This window comes from Mesoplodon mirus, assembly GCF_964341445.2.
Source record: "Mesoplodon mirus genome assembly, chromosome: 4".
Classification (NCBI taxonomy): Eukaryota; Metazoa; Chordata; class Mammalia; order Artiodactyla; family Ziphiidae; genus Mesoplodon; species Mesoplodon mirus.
In genome coordinates, this window is record NC_138979.1 from 14512916 (window position 1) to 14536847 (window position 23932).

Below are 23932 nucleotides of genomic sequence, written 5' to 3' on the forward strand. Positions count from 1 at the left end.
GAATTTTATCACCTTTATTTCAGCACAGTTTAAACTTCAGTCATGTCTTCACCTTTCTCATGAAGAACAGAAGGACCTTAGAATGCTTTATTTTCATGCTACCTTCTCATTTTACTATCAGATGTTTTAGCTTTGTCTTTTTCCATACAATGTTGTGTGTATGTGGGTGTGTGTATGCGTATGCATGTGTGTGGTGCATTGCATTTAGCATTTTATTTGCTTACCATTCCTTTTTGCATTTTAGCTTGTCCTTCTGGAATTATTTCCTTTTTTGCTGAATTGCATCCTTTATAAGTAGCTTCATAGACGACCCTGGTGGTGGTAATCTCTCTCAGGGCCTGGTTATTTTAAAATGTTTTATTTTTCACTTTTTAAAGATAATTTTGAATGATGTGAAACAATCATTATTGCTACAAAATGGAGTTGTTCTAATTTGGGAGATACTTAAAATTGTGTTCAAACCTTCTGTCGTCTCCCCACTATCCAATATAGTTATGACCTTGACCCTTGGATAAAATTACTTCCTTGGGTAAAATCAGAGCATAAAAAGATGGTCCAAAGAAAAGTCATCAGGCGCTCACCTGACTCAGAAAGGCAGAACTGAAGAGTCAGTTTAATAACGTGAGGTCAGAACTTTTGCCTTTTAAATGTTCTTAAGAGATAAAGTTGCATTTTCTTAAAGCAGATAATATACTAAAAATGTTAATACAGTTCCTCTTTCATGAATGGTAAGTTGTTAGGCAGAAGAGGGCCTAAGGTCCCCAAGACTGCCCCCAGGTTTGATGATTCTCTAGGAGGCCTCCCAGGACTCAGCCTAGAGTCATACCTGTGGCTATGATTTATTACGGCAAAAAGATACAAAGCAAAACCAGCAAAGGGAAAAGGCGCATGGGGCAGAATCCAGAGGAAACTAAGCATGGGCTTCCAGAGGTCTCTCCCAGAAGGTCACACGGGACACACTTAGCTCCCCCAGCAATGAGCTGTGACAGCACGCGTCACACGTTGCCAACCACTCAAGCTCGTTCGAGACTCAGCTCCCAGGGTTTTTGCCGGGGGCTCTTTACAGAGGTACCTCTGCCTGGCATGTACCCAAACTCCAGACTCCCAGAAGGAGAGCAAGTGTTCTGCATCAACCTTATTGTTTGTACAAACAGCTCAGGCACAGTGCTCCACCCTTATCAACGGATGGTGGTGGGAACCCTCCCAGAATCCAAGTTCTTAGACACTAGCCAAGGGCCAACCTTGAAAGCTGGCTTTTCATATAGAGCATTTGGGCCTGCTCTATTTACTCTTTTCTGCACAGGGCCCATCAGTAAATAATGATATAATAACAAATGCTTCTGACCCCTGAGTTCTGTTCTCAGAGTTTCTAGCTTGAGTAGCACTGTAACAGTGGTCAGAGAAACAAAAAACTGGGGAGAGTGGGTAGACTTACGTGCTGGTGAGGAGGAGACTCAGACAGGAGTCACTGACCCACGGTGTGGCACAGGATTAGAGGGAGATGGCAGGCCATTTGACTTTGCCAGGCAGGTGAGAATGAAAAAAAAGATCTCTGATCTTTTTCTGGAAGATCTCTTGGAAAATCTTGAAACAGCTAGCAGTTGGAAACAGCTAGCAGTCTTAAAATTAGTGGCCTCTTATAATGTTAGAGATCTGTTATGTAGGGTCCGCAGCCCCAGCACTGCAGATATTTTGGAGTGGGGCCCGTCCTGTGCACTGCAGGATGTTTAGCAGCATCCCTGGCCTCTGCTCACTGGATGCCAATAGCATCTGTCTCCTCACCACCTCCCCCGGTTGTGACAACCAAAAATGTCTCCTGACGTTGCCTGTTGCTAGCTATCCTCCAGGGACAGTGGTTGAGAACCATTGTATTACTGCAGAGTTTACGATGAATAAATTCCTAACGATCTTAGCTTTATATATCTAAGTGGTTTACTCATGTCTCACATTTATAGTAGGTTTCCATTTATAAAGCTCTTTCATGTGTTTCTAGCAAGAAGCTATAGAGATGAAGGCAATGAAGGCAATGAGACACAGAGGTTAAGTCACTTGGCAGTAAAGCAAAGGGAAAGTAATAGTGGAAATAATAGTAATCATAATATTCTTTTGTTCTTAATCATAGATACTTTATTGAGTGCCTGTGAGGAGCCGGACACTGATTGAAATGCTGTACAGGTGTTCACGTTGCAACAAGCGTAACTAACAGTTGCTATCCTTGCGTTGATTTCACAGATGAGGAACTTGAGGCCGGAGAGATTAAGAAACCTGCCAAAGGCACACAGTAGGTGGAAAAGCCACGTCCAGACCCAGGCCATTTGGCTCCAGTGCTCTCGTGACCCCTGGGCTCTGGGTAAACAGTGAGAGCTTCTGGATTCTTGCTCTTCTCTGATACTGTTCTGTCTCATTACTATCTCTGTGGAGGTTGCCATTTGCTTATTACACTGCCTTCCTCACTCCCCCCAGCTCTGGTCTCCTGGTTTACATACAACTTTTCCTATATTCTTGTCAACTGAATCTCACAGAGATGAAAAAATTGGGAAACCCTCTTTCTGTGACCTAACTTTGCTGTTTCAGTTGTAGTCTTCTGTGATTATCTTGATTCTTTCTCTTTTGATTTATCTTTAATGTAGCATTTCATCGAAATCTGGATTTGTTGCAGCTGTCAGCCTAATCTTGACACATACGCTTCATCCAGTTCCTGCATATTACAGCTAAGAGGCTTCTGTTTATGATGCTTAAACATTTCACGATATTCTTCAGATCTTTCCACCAGCTCCCAATGTGTTATTTGTCATAGTTCCATGATTATATTTTATTATCCAGGAAATATTTTAATGTACCAATTTATCCACCCCACCTTTTGGGTTTTTTTCTTTTTACTTTTTTCCTGATTCCTTTTGAACATGTGTTTTTCATGCCCCCGTGCCTTATGCCCCAAGTTCTGTCCCCTAATATGGACAAGGAGAAAATGTCCTTCTTCCTCTAAGCCTAGTGAAGAAATCACCTTTACTGGAGCTTTCTTTTCAAGACATTTATTTTAGGAAGACCTTCTACAATTATTTAAATGCAGTATTTGTGTAGAGCTAGAATTAACTGTATGGTACCGTCAATTAGCTTTAAAATGCTTTGCTTCTCTGTTCCTCTGATCCCGTGAGGGACCACTGAGCCCTCAGTTTATTTCTGGGTCTGTTTTTCTTTTATGGGTGGGGCAGTGAGTGGGTGGGAGTTGAGACTATGACTTCAGAGCAGAATATCGTCAGATTGGTTTAGATGGACATCGCTACATGGACATGACATTGAGAAATCGAGGATTTTCAGATGTGTCCAGTTTGGCAAAATTCATTAGGTTTCTCCAGATGTTGTAATTAGTATTTTTTATGTAAATAGTGTGTGCTGCCACGTCTGTAATTACATTTACTACTTCAGTGTCTCATGGTTCCAACTCATGAGACGATTCCACTCTCTTTTGATTGTTAGGCACTTTTTCCCAAGACCCTATTCACTTGAATTTTTAAAATAAATTTATTTATTTATTTAATTTTGGCTGCGTTGGGTCTTTGTTGCTGCACGTAGGCTTTCTCTAGTTGCGGTGAGCGGGGGCTACTGTTGTGGTGCGTGGGCTTCTCACTGCGATGGCTTCTCTTGTTGCAGAGCACGGGCTCTAGGCATGCGGGCTTCAGTAGTTGTGGCTCGCGGGCTCTAGGCGTGTGGGCTTCAGTAGTTGTGGCGCACGGGCTTAGTTGTTCTGCGACATGTAGGATCTTCCCGGACCAGGGCTCAAACCCGTGTCCCCTGCATTGGCAGGTGGATTCTTTTTTTTTTTTTTTTTTTTGCGGTACGTGGGCCTCTCACTGTTGCGGCCCCTCCTTTGCGGAGCACAGGCTCCAGACGCGCAGGCTCACGGGCCCAGCTGCTCCGCAGTATGTGAGATCTTTCCGTACTGGGGCACGAACCCGTGTCCCCTGCATCGGCAGGCGGACTCTCAATCACTGCGCCACCAGGGAAGCCCGGCAGGTGGATTCTTAACCTCTGCACCACTAGGGAAGTCCTTCACTTGAATTTTGCTAGCTCTGAAGATAACTTTGGTCCCCAAAGCCTTCGATTTTAATCCATTGTAGTGCTCATGACTCCTAGTAGTTTCAGATATGAATTCTTCCTTTCCTTGGCATTTTTTATTGTGGTTATTAATACAAAGTTGGATTTTTCTTCTGGATCAAATATTTGGATAGTTCCTTCTTGTTATGCATCTTTAGAGAAAGTTATGTGACCCATTATTACAAAATCATTAAATTTTAGGATTGGGAAGGATATTGGAAAAAGTGCAAAGTATTACAATCTGTTTATAATCCTCAATATAATTGCTCAGCATGTCAGTAAGTTTGTTGCTTTGGCCGTCAGGTGAGCAGAGTATGTCCTCTAAAAAGAAAGAAAGAAAGAAAAAAGCAGAAGCTTTTCAATTTATTTTTCTTTTCAGTGTAAAACCTTGTTCCAAATAGAACTTAGTATGGGTTCCCAATATCAAACGTGTTAAAGTGGTGTTTTATTTATATGCATGTATTTTGTAAGTTCAAATCTATCACCTTTTCTCATTATAAAATCAAATGGTGGGAATAGATTATTTTCATGAAATGATAACTTTAAAATGGGAGATATGAGTGGCAAGTGAAGTTTTGTTAGTATCCAAGTAGACGTTGTTTTTGCCTGGTGTGGGCCAAGTTCATGTACATACAGAGAAGCAATTGCAAATTGAATGTCCCGCCCCCACTAACAGTTCAGTTTTCCATCTTAGAATGCTGTTTAATTTTTAAATTATGTTTACTTAAAAATTCTGTTTAATATTTAATTTATGTTTAATTTAAAATGTAATTTTTAGCTTTTAAACATAATTTTTAATTAAACGTAAATGGCAGGAGAAGGTTGTCTCCTCAAAGTCTGCCCCTAAACTGAGTTAACCTGCAAGTTAGTATAGTACAGTCTCAACGGGTTAAACTTTTCTGTAACACGTTTGAGAGTAGATTTTAATTACAGTTTCGAAAGTAGTTAAAATACCTACATAACATTTTTGAATTAAACATTGTGGAAATCCTGAAAATCTCTGTGAAAGTTTATTCCACAGAATGTATTTTGAAAGAAAAAAGTGCTAATTTGTTATTTTAGCTTTAAAGTATACCAGTACATACATAATGGGTACATTTTAAAGTCCAGTGAAGTTCAGCTCTCCAAGATTGAGTTGCAAACATTCTGAAACACACTGAAGCTGTCTGTCCAGCTTCACCTGTTTGGAGCACAGTTCAGAAGTAGCCCCCAAGTAATCTATAAAAATATCGAATCACTGTGTTATACACTTGAAAGTAATATAATGTTGTAAGTCCACTATACTTCAATAAATTAAAAAGAAAAAGAAGTAGCCCCCATAGTGTGCGGCTGACATGAAGTCTATGACTTCAGGATACGGAGAGGGAGACACCTTGCCTATTACAGCTTCCTCACTTGAACCAGTAACTCTAGTTTTACCAGCATTTCACTAAACTTGACTACTCTCTAGTTGCTTACCCTGGGATAGAAGAAGGAAACCAGAAGGGAAGAAGGCTGTGCAAGGCCAACTGCTGTGTGTGAGAAATGATCTCTTTGCCGGTCCAACAGACATAAAAGTGCAACATTCTCATGGGATTTAGGCCATTCCAACCTTTGTAAACTGTGAACGCACCACTGCTTTGTATCATGATCTGATAATGTCTATTTAGATGACCTTGAGTTATCATGAAAAAATTTAAATTAGGTTCGTATCTGCTCTAAGAAGGCAAGAAAATTATGGTGAAATAGTGAGGCTTAGAGGACTTTTGAGAAACCACAGGAAGATTTGGAAGGTGGACATCACCAAGGAGAGGGGCCACGGAGAAGGAAACAGGGAGTGGGGGCTCTTGGAGGGACGGCTCTGAGCTCCACAGCTTTTGTGGTGATAGAGTCACAGCAGCCAGAGATGTACCCTCCGTGCCAGCTGGGCATGGGGAGCAGAGGCAGTCGCTGGGGCTCTTAACCACGCGTGGGAGTAGATTCCATCACTTCACCACCAGGAGGGCTTGTGTGTTAGCATATATGTCATTATGTATGATGTAATGAAGCTTTCTGTAGCCTGACATGCACTGTAGTCATATGGCCCCTTCTCTCTCCTCTTTCTCCTACCCTCCTCCCTCCCTCCCTTCTATTCTTCTTTCCACAAATATTTATTGAAGTCATATGAGCCAGATGCTGGTAGGTGCTGAATGTGCTCTGACAAGGGACAAGATAGCCTGTTCTTGCGGCCGTGCAGAACTTTCCTTGTACTGTGAGACAGAGACATGTCAATAGGAACATACAAATGAATACGAAAAAAATTATAATGGGACAGAAAGTACATCCTAGGACACATTTGCGAGACCAGAAAGGCTTCCTGGAGAAAGTGAAATCGAAGGCGAGACCTAAGAGATAAAGAGGAGTTAGCCAGAGAAGTGGGGTGTTCCAGGCCAGGGAAAAGCATGCAGGGGAAGAGGTGGGAAAGAGAAGGGTGAACTTCTCAGCCAGAGCGTGGATGTGAGCGAGAAGTGTGCAGAAGGCTCATCGTGGGGGCCTTGGGGGACAGGAGGCTGGACTTTTTTTCTTGGATCAATGGGAAGCCACGGAAAGGTTTTACTCAGAGGAGTCAGGTGATCAGGTTGGCATTGTGGAAAGTTTGCTTTGGCGAGTTGGATTAGGAGGGCAAGACTGGCAAGTGTTGTAGTTACCTAAACGATAAACGTGGCCTAAAATGAAAAAATGCAGTGGAGACGGAGAGAAGTAAATATAATCAAGACACGTTTAGGAGATAAAATCAATAGACTTGGTGATGGACTGATTAGATGTGTGCAGAGTCAAGATTGCTCCCAGGTTTCTGGTGTGGGCCACTGGGCACTAATTAATGAAAGAGAATACACGGGGAGGAAGTCGTGGTGGGATTGTGCTGGGATGATGGACTGTTGGATTTCAGACTGAATGTGTGGTGAATATGGGGTATGCACAGGTGGAAATGCCAGTGGCTCTGAAATTCAGGAGGGAAAGCTGGGCTAGAGGTGTAGATTTGGAAGTGATCAGCATGCATAGAAGGGGTACCCAGAGCTGTGGGAACGAGTGAGATCACCCCGGCGATCACCCAGGCGTACGCTGAGAAGAGAAGAAAGCCTGTTAGAACCCTGAAGGAGGATGGGCAGAGAGGAGCCCCCAGGAGACAGAGGAGGAACAGCTAGAAGGGGAGAAGCTGGCCAGGAGCGTGTGGGGACAAAGACACCGAGGAAGAGGATGGAGGAGAGGCTAAGCAAGAGGAAGCCCAAAAGATGTCTTGTTGGATCCTCTGTGCTGCAGGAAGCCATTACAGCTTTAACCAGAGAAACGTCTGGAAACAGGAGCTAGAATGCATAGCATTGAGGAGAGAGCTGGAAGAGATGAGCAGAGACAGTGAGCTTAGTCCTCTTTGTAAGCAAGTTTGGCTGAAGGAGAGAACAGACTCTAGGACCTCATGCTAGAATAGTATGGGTGGAGGGAGAGATAGAAGTCAGGGGAGCCTTGAGTGTGCTTGGATGCTGACTGGATGTAGCTCACAGAATAGAGAAGCGTAGGGTGAAATTTTGGGAGACAGTGGGGATAAGTGGGTCATAGAGGTTCATGAGAATGGAGGAGGGCTTGAGACCCAGAATAATAACAGAGAGGTGACCTTGGCTAAGAGGAGAGACACCTCTTCCATTGGGACAGAAGGGAAGAATAAAACAACTGGTGTTAAAGTATTGTTTTGTGTCACAGTATTTTAATTATGTTCTTTAAAAAAATTTCTCCACAGACACTACCCAAAGCAGTCCTTCACCACAGTGGCAGATACACCTGAAAATCTCCGCCTGAAACAGCAAAGTGAATTGCAAAGTCAGGTAATTTCTGAAAGACCTATTTTCGTTACATTCGTTCTAAATATTATTCCCAAGGCTGCTCTTTGGTCCTCGTACTGTTCGTGCCAGGTCACCAGCCGGTGTGCAGCCTGAAAGCAGGCCTGGGTGGGCAGTCCAGGCAGAAGTGCTGAATGTGTTTTATTCCCGGTCTTGGATCATCCTGATAGTCTCGGTTCTGTTATCCACATGGGACTAGGGCAAGTAAATGAGTTCTGGTCAGAGTAAGTGTTTCCCAACAATATTGATTTATTTGGTCCTAAATATTTAAAAACATTTTATAAATAGCTTTTCCACACTGCATATGTAGGGGAAAAAAGAGGTGTTAACTTGACCCAATTGCAGTGAGTGTGGGGCTAACACCCTGTCTGTGTATCTCACACCAGCCACTAGCTTTGTTTTCATCCTGTCACTTTCTTCATATTTCTTTCATATGTCACACTGACAGCACGAACAAAGATTAGAACACCATGACTGGCTCCCAGTCAACCATTTTGGATGGAAACGTGCCTTCAATATGGCGAAACACATCAGTTAAGACTAGGGATTTGAATGACAGTGTTTTCTTCAGGGACACCCCGTCTCTTCTTGAGAAACCTAGGGTGCTCCGTTTCAGAGAAGTTATCTTGCCGGCCACGGTGTAGGACGGCGCTGAGCAGCCACATGGCAGCCCACTGGTCAGTGGCGAGGTAAAATAACACTGAGGACCGGGGAGGGAAGGCTGAGTTGAGGTCCCCCTTCCACTGTTCATTGGTTGTGGCCTTGGGCCAGCCACTGGGATTCTTTGTGCTGGTGTAAAGTGAGACGGTCTATCTGATCTTGTCTACCTGTCTTGAGGGTGGCTGCAGGTGTCAAATAGGTAGTCAGGTGTGAAAGCATTTTGAAAAGTTAAAAAAAGACTGTATGACTGTGGAGGCCGATTATGAGTACCGTGGTCCCTGAGAATCCTTGATGGGAAAACGGGAGAAGAGCAGACTCTGTGAAGGAGGGAGGTGTCTAGCTAACACTCTTTGGAAATGTCAGTTGTAGCTGTTCGTAATGAGAGTAGTCAGCTCTCAGTTGCAGCGGATCTAATTATTTCCACGCGGGTTTATCTGATCGCAGGGGAGATGGTAGTTCCCTCCATCCTCTTTCTGGAGGACTTGGGACCACTTCTCAGTCCACTTAATTAGAGGAAAAAAACTCCGAGTAGGGTTTCCTGTTGGTTAACAACGCCATGAAGACTTGGTCGGCAGTTAGTTTTCGGTTTATGTAAAATGCTAATTTTCCGTGTGCTAAGCTATTAGTTCAAAAAATTGAGTGCCGGCCAAAGAGAGGCACTATGGCAGAGCCAGCAAGAACACCCCTTGCTCATTCACACCGCGGAGGGTGCCAGGACTTGGCTCCCGTCTGTGCAGCTCCAATATGCCTTTCTTCTCATCAAGTTAGGATTAATTAGGTAATTCTGGAGAAGTACTTCGAGCACATTGGAAAACAGAACTAAATCAAGCAATCAAATATTTGTTTCCTGCCTGTTACATGTCCTTGTTCTGTGCAATAGAATTTATAATTAGTTAATCCTCTCTTCACAGAGTTCACGGGGTGTCTGAGGAAACAGGACTAACATACCACCCCCAACCTCGAGCAACTATGTTTAATGTAAAATAAGGACTCAGAAATGGGGGGGCGAGTGTGGGTTGGTCTGGTTATGCTTCATGCTGGCGGCGGGGGGGGTCTGAGTGGAGCCTTGAAGGTTGACAGAGGATCTGATATGAACCCTTATCTCCTTCCTTTAGAGAGCACACTGCTCCCTTTTGGTTCAGTTAGTGGTTATAGGTGTCGTCTACTTGGTCCAGGAACAAGCATTTATTGTTTTCCTACCACACGCCTGACCTCTGGAAAGGCAAAGAAAAAAGGAGCTCACTGTTTCATGAAAGGCTGATTTTATTCTCCCTCAGGTAGGTAGCAAGCTGCAAACTTCAGAAGACAGAGCACACACACAGTTCTGGGCTCGTGGGATAGGAGTTCATAGAGGGGCACAAAGCGCTATGGGGTCTCCAAGCAGTGGTCAGGTGAAGGCATCAGATTTTCTGTAAAATTTTGCTCAAAAATCATCTCCTTCAGAAAGAAAATGTAGGACTTCATCAGACAGATGGCATGGGGAAATTCAACTCAATTCAAGAAACACGTGTTGACTACTTACTATGTACAAGGAATTGTGCTAGGTGTTGGGGGAGGGAAAAGCATCACCATCATCATCATTATCGTCAATCTTGCTGTCTTCAGGGCACATAATTTTACATGTACTATTTCATTTCCTCTCACACAGCCCTATGAGACAGGTATTTATTATTATCCCTATTTAGATGAAGCATTCAACCTTTAGAGAGTTTAGAGAACTCACCCTTTCAAACTTAGCAAGGAATTGAACTTGGAATAGAACCTAGATCTGTGAGCCCCAAGTGTCCACAATCTCAACCAGTACTCTGGTCACATTACTCAGAGAGCACCTAGAAAAGGAGATGTGTAAGCGGATACTTTCAGTACAAGCCAATAGGGCAGTGTATGTAAAGGTAGAATTTCGCATAAAGTGCAAAAGTCACATATAGGAAGAAGTCCTCTCTCTCCCCTCCCTCCCCTCCTCCTTCTTCTTCTCTTTTCCCTCCTCCTCCTTTTTCTCCTTCTCCTTCTTCATGAGCGATTAAAATACTTCTAGAGTGTTTCTACCTTTGCAAAGACATGGAAAGATATCTACCCTAATGGTAGTATTCATTACTGGCAAATCATTTAATGTTAGCATATTAAATGATTTGATTCTGTGGTAGAGCATTCCCTTTGAGTTTTGATACCAAGAATTCTGAACAGCTCAACAGTTTTAGTGGAAGATTGACTATTAGCATTTTATTTACTTGCTTGGATAACCTGTGATGCTAAATGAGCCAAATCTCTTCATTACTCCAAGTTTTGAAATTCTGAAATCCTTTAGAATTGTTTGGTTAAAACTTCTATTTTTTCTTTTAGTTCATTAGCTTACCAAATGAGCCAAAATGAAGGGAAAACAAAAACAAATTTTCAGTCCAACCTAGGACTGAACCTATTTATGGTTACATATTGTTATCTTTTCCTTTTTTCTCTTCTCTGTCTCGGTCTCTTTCTTTTTCAGAGGCTTATGAACATGGCCAGCATTTTTTTTTTTTTTTTTTTTGGCCTGAGTGTTAGATCCTCTCAAGCTTTTTGGGGATCTATATTAGGTGCCGATTGTCATAATAAAATGATACGAAATAGCGGAGAATAAACAAGGAAACCATGAGTTAGCTTTTCAGAACTGGTGATAGGCGGTGGCTTACAGGCATTATCCAGCTTGCAAATAACTGGTGCCTGTCCACTTGGGCAGCCACTGACCGCGCTGGCTGTGGATGGCTCTGGAACTCTGCAGACAAGGCGGGGAGGGGAAGCATTCCTTCGTCACTAGCTCCCTTTCCATCACATATCACAGGATGAACTGCTTCAAAGAAATAGCATAACTGGAGGTTAGGTGCCCCCACTGGCCCACAGTGACCCATACCGTAATGGGCAAAAGTGGAGACTTTTCCTTCTAGTGGTATTAGTAACATTGTACTTCATCCGTGGGGCATTGGCCTTTCACTGCATGCGTTGGGACCACCGTGATGTCCTTGTTTTTGTGGGGAGGTGAGCCTTGAGTTTCAAAGCCTTGCCTAGTAAACTAAACTTCTGGAACACAAACTCTTTGTAAGTTGGTCAGTCCCTAAACTTTAAAAACTTAAGTGAGGTGAAAACCCCCTTAGGAGAGAAATTTTATTTTATTTTATTTTATTTTATTTTATTTTTTGTGGTACGCGGGCCTCTCACTGTTGTGGCGTCTCCCGCTGCGGAGCGCAGGCTCCGGACACGCAGGCTCAGCGGCCATGGCTCACGGGCCCAGCCGCTCCGCGGCATGTGGGATCTTCCCAGACCGGGGCACGAACCCGTGTCCCCTGCATCGGCAGGCGGACTCTCAACCACTGCGCCACCAGGGAAGCCCAGGAGAGAAATATTTTAAACTTACTATTTTCACATGATGTCGTAGCAAGTGTTTCTTTTTTTCAGGCTGTGGCAGAAAAGGCACAGATGCTTTGAGTACTTTACATCAGGAGTCTGTGGACTTCATAAAGCTGGGGAAATTGTTCTTCAAATGGAATCTTGAGGGGAAGCCTTCATAGAAAAGAGAGCAAAAAGAGGGCCGTTGTAGCTTTAGCAAGGGGAGGAGGTGCAAACCCCCCTCTCATGTTCCCCCTGCTTCTCGCCATTCTCCCCCTCTAGGGCCTTGGGATGAATGTCTTAGGAAGCCTTGGGCCTCTGTAGGGGAGAGTTCTGAAGAGCACTGCTGAAAGACAAAACGTTAGCTAACTTTCCCACTTGGTCGTTTATGTGATTGGCTTCGCTGTTTGCAATCCTGCCGAAAATAATGGAGAATTGGGGCTCCCTGGGTTCTTAAATGGAGTGTGTATGATTTATGAGTGCTGATAAGATGACATTGAAAATTATGATGGATCGAATACAGATTATTCTGGAATCTTGAGTCTTCGTTCTGTAATCTATGTTACTTCTTTTTTAATCTTCCATGTTTCTCTGGGGGCATAAAAACATGGCGCACAGGGAACAGGATATATGACAGTCGTGAGGTGAGACGTTGACGTGGTTTTTTTATAGGGAAACAGAATAGTTGCACATCTCTGCGGGAGGAATGAAGACACATGTCTAATATAAATCTCTGGACGGTCAAGGAGGTGGGGCTGTGACCAGCGTTCCCTTTCTGGCTTTTGCCCTGGGTAACTTTCTGTTCCTCCTCATTCTGTCTTCCATTTTCAGAGGTTTTTTCTCTCTGTTCTCTGTCATCTAACCAGCTAGTATGGTGTTCAGTTATTACCTAAAGCAGGACTCCTCTCAGGTGGCAGTTGCTTTTTAATAGGGTATCACTGAGGACTGACTTCCTTCAAAGCAACAGATCCACGACTAGGGAACATCAGTAATTGTCTAAAGATGACTGGAAAGCTCCTTTGGAGAGCATCCTCTGTGTATGTGTCAAATCTCACCCCAGAGGCCCCAACCCGATCATAAAGTTGACCTGAATTTCATTTGCCACCCAGCGCCCGTGATATGCCAAATTCTGTGCTAGATATGGGAGATGCTGTAGTGAGCAAAATCATATAAACCTTCACTCTCAGGGGATTTATGGTCTAGTGGGGGAGAGGGCGATAATAAAAGATTAACGAACATAGGCAAAATTGCAACTGTGACAAGAGCTGCAGAGAGAGAGCTGTGTGTATCTTAATCATGTTTAAAAACATTTTCAGAGAGTTGGAGGCCTGAGTGCTTTTCTGCAGGCAGGTACATAATGGGATCTCAGAGTGGCCTGCTGCATCCTGCCCAGCTGTGGATCCCATTTCTAAATGCAAATCCTTTTTTTTTTTCCGATTTCCTGGTCTTAGCTGACGATTCTTTGCTCCTTGCTGGGTCCTCTTACCGTCCCTTATCTCATGCGACAACCTCATACTTCTAAACGGGAAGACTGTCTCTCCAGATAGTTTTCGTTGGTAATTCTTATATTCCGCTGATCTCGGACAAGAAGCCTTTCATATTTGCTTTTTAATTTTCCATCTTCTTTGAACCTAATTTTGGCAGCTTTATAGTTCCCATCTTTTGATTTTTCACCATTTGATGCCGTATTTTGATCCTAGGGTGATGCTTCTTATTTCTCACAATAAGCGCTTTCTCATGTATGTAAAGGTAAAAGTTCACAGGGAGAAGCTTCAGCATGTTTCTTTTCAAGGTTTTGAGGCAGTGAAAATGATGAGAGATTATGTTTCACATATAGGAAGGGCTGAATGTGAATAAGTACTTCAAAGGAGAAATATTAATTCACTTGATGTGGCACATTTCTTTCAGGGAACAGAACATGCTGTGCAGATGTTAACTCTAACCCCCACCATCTCCCACAAGTCAGGTTGTTTTTCTGTTTTACTTCTGGATAAAATGATGTAAGCGGCAAATATGTCAGGAGTGACAGACAGCAAAATAACCAAGATGTTTTGATTTGCTGTGTCATGATGGAGTTTTAGAGCCTTTCATCACAGGGGCCTGGTTTTCTACCTCTCACCCTTCTGAAATGACCCATATTCTTTCCATCTGTTCTCAGAGTCCCAGCAGAGTGGTTCTTTGGTGCCCTCCCGGCTCATCCTGCCTCCCTGCCCATGGTGCCCACAGCCGGTGGTAGAGGGTGGAGGTGCTGTATTCTGGGTGGGCAGGCCGTGGGCTACTTGTTATTATTCTGTGGGCCACAGCCAGATTACTCGTCCTTTTAATCAGGCACTTGAATATATAGCCTATCAATTTTGTGGCTCTGGGGTCATGGATATAACAGCTGTGATGAGGAGACTATTTTAAAAATATGAAATCAATGTGTTTTTCATCTTTCTCGTCTATAAATCATGTTCTGCTTTACCACCTCACACTTACGGCTCCAGAGGAGGGAGAAGAGTGAACCCCACTTTGAGAAGGAGGGAATATGGTCCCGGGTGAAGGGGATGCCTATCCTTCCTTCTGGCCATGGTAACTTGTAGAAAAAAGGCAGGAGAAAATCAGAGACTGAAACGTGCCCCTCCCCCATCTCTTCCAGTGGAAGTCTCTCGTTGGGAAGATGGGGGAGGCATGGCAGGTCGGTGGAGAGCAGCGAGAAGCAGAGACGACCACCTCACGAGGCATCCTGCCGGCCCCTGCCAGCCCCACGGTGTGCCTGCGGGCAGGGAGAGAACCGGAGTTTAGTCCCTCATGTGGCGCAGAAGGGGTCAGACATCCCGGCGCAGTAGGGGCAGTAGAGGGATGCTGAGGGTGCGCGCTGAGGAGCTGGCAGGGGCAGTGCCACCGAGGAAGAATGGGCCCCGGGAGCCAGGGGTGGTGCGCGGCAGGGAGGAGCGGTGGGACCTCGGCGAGAGGTGCCCTTCTGAGCCGGGGGAGAAGACACCGTGAGGGCACCAGCCAGAGGCTTCGTCAGGGACGCCAGCAGGGGCCCAGCGAGCGCGAGGACGGGGAGAGGCCACCGAGGTCAGACGAGTTGGAGGAGAGAATGAGGGAACGTGGGCCTGGGTCCGGCGCTTCACCCTTGCTTCCCTCCGAGGTCACTGCCTCAGCATGGAATCAGGCCACGAAACCAAACTTATAGTGCAGTATCGGATTCAGAAAAGTCCTCTTGGTGGTAGCCAGCAGCACACAGTAGGTCTGATTAGTGCGCTGAATCTTTCAACTCCTGTCAAGTACCTGTGTTTTCTTTTGCCAGAAATTATTTGGTCTAGTTATCGTTTCATGTTATCTCAGAACTTTGCTTATAGCGTCCGCTGTCTTCAGGAGGACCTCCCGCCGGAGTTCTACACGGGCCTTGTTCAGATGGAAACTGGCTCGAGAAATTCTGTGCAGAAAAATGACTATGATGGCTTCATTCTTTAAAAAAGCTTCCATTTGCAGCAATTACTGTGTTGTGTTCTGAAATGAGATCTCTGCTTAAGCTTCCAAAAATATTGGTTGTACTTTTTAAAGGGTGAGAATAACAATTAGAATTTCCCTCCCTTCCTTCATCCCTCCTCACCTCTCGATTTCTGGTGAAGTCAAGGATGAGGATGATAGAAAATCAGAAATTAAGGTAACACACATTTGAGCCTAACTAGTAGGGAAGTCAAAGCTTCATTTGACTGACACTCTGAGTTCCTATTTATATGAAATTGTCTTTATTTCAAGGGAATCTATAATCTGCAAATATCTTCTAAGGGAAATTTAACAAGCCTCTTCAGCTACAGATTTAGCTTCCTAAGCATGCAGTACTTCTAGACCCCAAGGAACTAAATATACCAAATTTCACATTCTTACTTAAACTAAAGATGTGAAGAATAGCGAAACCAAGGTTCCTATCCTATTTTTAATGAAACAAACAATCTTAGAGCCCTTATACAGATTTCTTTCTTTACCTCTAGAATGGCTATAATGCTTATAAATTATTAAAATTAAAATGAAAGTAAATCTTAACTGTGTTTCTTCTATGTACTTTGCAAGATTTCCTTAGAATTGGATAATCTCCAAGGCTCTGAGAGAACTTTTCATTCTAGAATATTTTTTTCTCTACAGGAATGTCGCTTAAAGTCTTAGGTATGTGTATATACTATTTATATTATTACATATAATACATATAAAATGTTTGTATGTGTGTATGTGCATGTAATGCACATATATACATTGTACATATATGTTTACACAGGTATATACATCTGTGTATAATATGCAGATACACACATCCATATACATACACATATATTTATATATATACATACATATAATAATATAATAAAGCTAACTTGGAGAGACAATGTTCAGAAAATAGTCTCCTTGAAAATCTGAAAGACCGAGAAAACGTGAAGTATCTTTTCTCTTTTGTTATCGATGGCTAAGTCTGATTTAATTCACTGCCGGACACTGAAACAGCCGCACCCTTTGCAATCTTAGTTCCCATCATGTAAATTAGCTCTGCAGTTCCTGTGTCTTTTAGTCACTCCATATGTTTTAGGAAATAGCTAAGGTGAAAAAGTGTAACAGAGATGGTATTATTTCTGGAAGTGAGGTAATGAGATCTTTTTCAAAATATCACCTATTCCAGAGGGCAGATTACCCATTTCACAATATAACGAGCAGAGACGTCGTTAAAGCTTTACCTGTTTTGATGGGCCTTACTCTCTCTGTAGTTTCTTAATTAATTTAATGTTTTTTTAATAGCTGTTTTCTTTATCCTTTGTTTTAAAATTTAAACTAGAAGCTAGAGATCTTATTAATGTAACAGTTATTACTTAATAACCAGGCTAAGCAATTGTCAGGACTATATTTATACGATTTGATGATAAGGGTGATAATGTATGAAATGAAGTAGAAACAAAGAAAATAATTTCATGAAAATCAGGAGTCTTATGGGAATGAAGAATTAGATACTTTATTACAAAGCAGACAGATGCTTTTCTAATTTTTTCTTGACATTAATTACAAATCAAGAAAAATCAAGGTGTTTTTGATTTCAAACCTTTACTAGCAAAGAAATCTCATTTAAGGACCCACATGGACTTCCTGTAATTTAATTCTGTATAAAGCTGCTTCAATTATTTATTGGTTTAATCTACACTTACTGGATACCTCCTTTGGCCAGACACTGCCTGCTCTTGGGGTGAAGGTGTGTGTGGACAGAAGCCAGCAGCGTTGGGGAGGAACATGACCCCTGACTTAGAGGTGTTTATTGAGTTTCCTCAAAAGGTATTCTCCCAAATTCTGCAAACAGTTATTTTTTTCTGTGCTCTATGTAGCTTTCCCCTCTCATTCTCTGCTGAGATGTTTACCCGTTCGTTCTGGGAATGGAAGCCCAGAATGACTCTCTTTCCCTTTACATAGATCAAATACCAGCTGCTCTGAGAAACTATGTCTTGGGGAAGAAATGATCTTTTAACTGGTTTTGGAAATAACTCCCCAGCACCCGTGCCCTTTTGTAAACTTTTTTGTAGAGTTTGCTCCTTCTTAAGATAATGTGGGTAAAATGTTTTTTGATTGTTTCATGGACACAGGAAAGCTTCTCCAATAAAATCCACCTTTGGGGGGGGTTATCATCAGGAGAATTAAATCATGTCATCAGCAATATCCCAATCCTCTTGTTATCCTGCAGACCCCTCACCCTTTTTGGGTCATAGACCCCTTTGGAAGTTTGATGAAAGCCATTGAACTTCTCCTTTGGAAAAGGTACAAAAGCAAAAGTATGCTAACTTTAGAATATAATTGCAGGGAGTTCATGGGTCAGCAAAGGTCATCAGAGTCCCAGGTTTTAGGAGGTGTGGTCAGGTCAGCCAGTGGGAGGAGCAGAGAAAAATAGGCTGAACTTAGAGGTTTAGGAGAGGCTAGAGGATTGGCACAGAGGTTATGGATTCCCTGCCTTCTAAGCACAAATTTATCTTGATTAAAATATTAACTGTCTTGGAAATGTGAAATGGTACTGCCTTAAAGAAAGCAATCTAGCGACAACTGTTAAACCTTAAAAATACACATACTCTTTGATCCAGCAGTTCCACTCCTGGGAATTTCTCCTGTAGAAACAGAAATATCAGCATATAAGGCACATGGGCAAGGATCTCTAGGTCAGCATTGTTTGTAGCAGCAAAAACTGGAAACTGAATGAAAGCCCATCAACAAATAGTAGAATAAATTATGATAACCCAGACCACAGAATATTATGCAGCCACTAAAAAGAATGAAATAGAGGTAAACCAGATACCTTTGGGATGTCCATGTGGTATTACTCAGTGAGAAATTTAGATACAGAAAAGTGTATAAATTACAAAACTCTCCCTCTGTGCATGTGTGTGCATATCTGTGTCTGTATTTGCATATGTATTATTAAGATTATATGTGTGGGGAGAAAAATATGAAGTAATATACACTACGGTGTTAGCATTTGTTCTGGGGGCTTATCCATGGTGAGCCAAACAAAGGGGAAAAAATGGTTAAAATAATTTCAAAGATGTATATGATGGCATGAATGCATTTTATGCAGTTATCTATCTGTCTATATCTGTCTATCTCTATTTATTATCTATATGTTGGTGGGTATATGTGAGAAGAAAGAAAACAATGACTTAGAAACATAATTGCTTGTATGTATTTAGCATTCCATTCTTTTACTTCTTTCACAGCCAGTAACACTGGAGCTTTTCAGTTCAGTCTTGTGGGGCTAACTAGGCCAATTTGGCCAGCCTGCGATCTCCCTGCTGACTTATTAGGTGGGTTTCCTGTGACTCACTGCTCTAAAGTTATTTAGTCTTTAGCAAATGTTTGTTGGATGGCGATTTTATGTCATGTACTAGGCTTTGTGCTGGGAAGACTCAAAGAGCTAAGGTGTGTGTGTGTGTGTGTGTGTACACAACTCAGGGACTGTTTGCAGCTGCATTTGAACTTCCTCCCCCCAATCTGTCATTTATCTGCTTGTGGGTGTGTAGGGTGGAGAGCATAGGTGCTGCTCTCATGTCAGGAAGAACCTAAGAATTTGGAGTAGGATCTTGACGTTCCTTCTTTTTGTTCCATTAAATGACCTACTGCCTAATTCTCCAACTTTTCCTCAGAGATGCCTGAAGACCTCTAGAGAGGATAGTACTGAAAGGACTTTAAAGGAAAAAGAAGTATGAGGTGCTTCCTGTAGATCATTGTCTCTCAAAATTGTGGTTTCCCACATTATAGTTACCTGGTGAGCATGTGGAAAATGCTTATTTGTGGAGCTGGCCCCAGACTCACTAAGAGGGAGGCCTAGAAGTCCACAGTGTTATTAAGTGCCCCATGTAAGCCTTACACACGTGAATGTTTGAGAGCCAGTTGCATCAAATTTTGCTTCAAATAATGAGCCCTCCTGGCGTCTTTCCCCAGAATTTTACCAAGACTTTTCCATATCCTTGGACTTCTTTCCCACGTGGTTGTGGAAAGCTTAGATATTGTGCCATGTGGAAATTGGTCCCCACTCACTGGTTTCTCATTCAGGTGGACTGACCTCCGTCTGTCAGGCAGGATACTTGGAGTCGTGCACTGCTGCCAGGCTTCTGAAAGCTTATGCCACTGCTCAGGATCCAAGTCCAGGGAACATAGGCAGGAGAAGGGATGCTTTAATTCCGTTTTAGGACATTTAGGTATTTGACTCAGCAGATACTCTTACAGACATTTTTCTAATATCAAAATGGCTTTTTATTTTCCTCTTTTTGTTCATTAGTGATGTCTGCATTTTAGAGGAGATTTTATGAAGAGAAACTTTCAGACCATAGTGTCACTACCGAACACACACAATTTCATTCTGAATGTAAAGAAATCAATGTAGATCAGAAAAGGACTAGAATGGTTTGAAAAATCAACCGTCCGATGGTCAAATTCAAATGTCTTTAATGTAACAGAGTCAGTATATACATACACGCAAGAGAGAATTTCAGGTTACAATGCATTTTGTTGTTTGTAACGACAGGAGTAAAACCAGGATTTGCACATATGATGCAAATGTTTTGGAATTCTTGATTCTTTGGACTACTTCTGGTTTATTTATAAATATTCGTAATAGAATCAAGAACTGAAAGTGTTTTTCAGATATCTAAGATTTATCCCGTTACACAGGTTTCTTTCCCAGTCGTTTTATCTAAAATGTCAAAGTAACTGAAGCAAAGGCTAGTTCATATGAAAAGCAGAACTGAGTGACTGTTCTCCTACATTCCTCATGTGATTGTACCTGTATAGACAACCACCTTAGTACTGTTCTGATTAGAAAGGCCTTGTCTGAGAACCTTTTATCTCCACAGCAGGATAGATACAATCCGAGTCGATACTAGAAACCCACGGCTTCATCCCTCAATCAATAATCATCGATTGAGTAGAGTTGGTTTCAGGGCTATGTATTAGATAGCATGAGGCTTACAGAAGAAGAGTCATAGTTTCTGCCTTTGAAGAACAATCTAATTCAGAAGGTAGTTCAAATATGCACGCTCTGACATGGTTCCATAACAAAAGGTTCTTTCAACAAATACTAGGGAAGACAACATAAAGAAGTGATGGTGGAACAGGGGAGGTGTTGGAGAGCAGGCACATGACATTGTAGAGAGACGGCTGAACAGGAGCAAGACGCGAGGAAGCCATGAGCATAATCCATAAAGCTGTCTCCATCCGAAAGTCGTCAGCTGGAGGGTGTGGGCAGTCAGTCAGGGGATTCTGAGCTCTGGAGGGTGGAGAGACTTTGGAACGAAATGACGAGGTCCTCAATCAGGGTAGTGAAAAAGCTGTTGAAGAATCATGGTCTAGGGATTTTATCCAATGCAAAGGTTGGAGAAATGAAAGAACTCCAGTGTGAGGAAGTGAGGAGGCTGAATCAGGATCGTGGCTGTGAAAAGGAAGCAAAACTTAGTGTTAACTTTTGGAGAAAATTGGATATTAGGGATAAGTTGGGGAAAAAAAATAAAGCCATATAATGAAAATATTAGTGAAGGTATTAAACTCATCAATCTGAGACACTTTAAATTAGAGGGGAAACAGTGACTAGTGGTGGGGAATAAACCTGATTAATTGACTTTTAAATTTTAAATTGTCTGTGGATTTTTGGTCTTCAGAAATGCATTTGTGTCATAAACTATCGTTGAATAGACCTTTGACATGGTAAATATTCTGTGGTTTAGAATAACTTTATAGGCTTTCATTTAGTAGGTGGTAAATAAGTGCTGGATGACAAATTCTGGTATTTATCTTGCAAGGTAATCTGCAGTTCTATGAGACGTGTTTTCCTGCCTGGGACACAAGCTCTGCTACAGTTATTTGTGAATAACTTTTTATGACTCATGTTCTAAGACTATTGTAAATTGCCATTTAAAAGAACAATGTTTCATCATCATAAAAAAACCTCCCTCCTTCCTACGTCAGGGGTATTTTCCTCTTGTCCAAAAAATACATACTTCTTTTTAGAAGTCAACATTTACACTGAGCTGGTACTTTTTTTCTCTGGAAAGGAAAAAAAAACCACTTAGAAAAACCCAACCCCCCAAACAAATCACCTTGATTACTACCTACAGAGAAAAAGAGCTGGCTTTATTTTTTCTCTTGTGCATGTTTTTAGATCAATCCATATATGAGAAATAGTTATGTTAGAAACTGTTTGGATATTTGGTGTAGTGGGTGTAGAGAATGGGTACATCAAATTGCTACCTAACAGAGCAAGGAAACAAGTTCATACTGTCTATTGGGAAACAAAGCGTATGACTATTAAAAAGAAAAAAAAAAAGTGTTGAAAGAGTGTGTTGAGTTGCCAGGGACTCCTAAGCTTCTACAGTCTGTTCACGTGGGGAGTGCTGTTAGTCATCTATCTCCGAGTTGCTGACCAGAGGGCTTTACCAATAGTGGCATTATTTTCCTGGGTTTTTATTTCCCTGGGGTACCTATGATAATGCTGCAAATCATTTATTTTTGTAGACCTTGAAATTATGTCCACCTTACAACTTGGAAAACTTTGGGTAGGAAGAATCTTCTGGCTGTGTTTCACTTTGCAGCTTCTTCGGCTCTCACTTGCTACATGGGCTCTGAGCCTGTTCTGTGGAATGTGTGTATGACACGGGTGCCTGTTCCACTTCCTACGCGCCAGTCGTCCTCTTGTACCAAGCCGCCCTTCTCCCCGTGGAATGTGGCGGCCAGGCGGTGTCAGCTTTCGGTCAGCTGGCTGGCCCTGGTGGGGTAGAACCTGGTGTCCAGGTCTGACTCCACACTTGCTTTTTCCTGACAGCCTTCCTCTCTATGACATCTTGTCCGTGACTTTCTGGAGAGAAAGTGGGATACATAGAAGCTAATAGGGGGATCCTTTGCAGGCTCTGCACCTCTCCCCTGTGCTTTCCCGAGCTTGTCCTCCGCCCTTTGCTCTCAACACAGACACCCATGACCGTCTGACCACTGCTTTCCTCTTCCTCCTTGCACTTGGCTTTCCCTTCAGTGCATCAGCTTCCTTCCAAATCTTTGTCCGTCTTCCAGACGGCAGAGCATCCAGAAAGACTGGAGATACGTTTTCTGGTGTCCATGTGAAGCTTTTGCTTACTTAGATACATTTTGGGATATGACTTTCTTGTTTCAAGGGCCGTTTTTCTGTTAGCAGTAAGTATTTGACCCTTCCGTCTCCAAATGTCTGGAGTTTAGATTTAAACAGATTCTAAATCCACTTGATTTTTTTCTACAGCTATTTCACTCCCTCCTTTGCAAATGCTGATCTGCAGGTTACCTAGGAATGGCTTCTCCCTCTTCAGAGACCTCTGTTGTTTGCAAGGGGTCAGCATCTTGCAACCCTTTGCAGACAGGGAGAGTGCTAGGCTTTGTTTGGCCAGGAAAAGTCACTTTTGACTGAGGATATAGGTAAAATGAAAATCTTCTGTAGTGCAACATCCAGGCACTAAGTTAAACCACCTGCTTCAGCTGTAGCGTAGGGCCCCCTGTGTGGCCCGTCACATGCGTCACTCTAGGGTGAAACCAACACGTCACAGCAGAACGATAATAAACCTGTCGTGGTGGCCACCGTCCTCTTCGGGCCCCTCTGCCTAGTGGCCAAAGTCCTTTCTGAGTTAAGAGATTCACCCATGACGAATATGGTGACGGCTGGCATCCAAAATATAACAATTCATGGTTGCAGTTAGAGCTTAATTTCCTTAAACCTTTCATCAGGGAAGGAAGCACTTTATAGTAAATGACTGTGTTGCTTGAAATCATCTGCCCCTGGAGCCTTCATTATATTCCTTAGTCATTACGGTTTGCATCACATGATCTTTTCTCAAACATCAGCCTGGTGAACCAACAATGAAATTGCATTTCTTTGAATTAGAGTACAGATTATTATGGCAGAAAAAGACATCGAAGGGGAAACGTTCATGTTTATGTTTGAATAAATGTGAAAGCTTAATGGCCTCAGAGGCAGTTAAAGCAGAGGTTGTGAGAGAACCCGGAACCTTGGAACCTCATTGCTTTAGATGTGTCTCTGAGTGAGTGCAGGCAGAACACTTTCACTTTCCAATCCCGGGTGTATACATCCTGGATGTACAATCATTTGGTGTGTATTTCTCGTGTGGGTAGGAGAACACAGCATCACTCATGGTTCTTATTTTGATCTCTGGGCTCTAACACGCATTAGGCAATCAATCAATGATGATTGAAATAAAGTGGAAAAGTCTTGACTCAGAGAGGGTCCCCCTCCCCCATTTCTTGCCCACACATACCTGGGCTTCTCCATGGCTTTTGTATGGTTAACACAGTCCTAAGGTGGGGAACATTTTGGTGCTGCAGATGGGAATAAGCAGTTAAAACAACAGCCTGGGAAAGAGAATTATTGCTTGCTTGGGCTTATTTATTTGGCTCTGACCCCGGGCCTTACCTGACCTACATATCCAGCATGA

General features: G+C 42.6%; 1 protein-coding gene across 1 annotated transcript in view; it reads left to right on the forward strand.

The window, feature by feature from the left end:
* Positions 1 to 23932, forward strand: part of NEBL (nebulette) — a 339992-nt gene that overhangs the window by 113910 nt on the left and 202150 nt on the right. The window contains exon 3 of the mRNA XM_082619567.1: positions 7847 to 7931. Within this exon, the coding sequence (XP_082475693.1) occupies positions 7847 to 7931 (85 nt within the window). The remainder of the gene's footprint in view (positions 1 to 7846; positions 7932 to 23932) is intronic.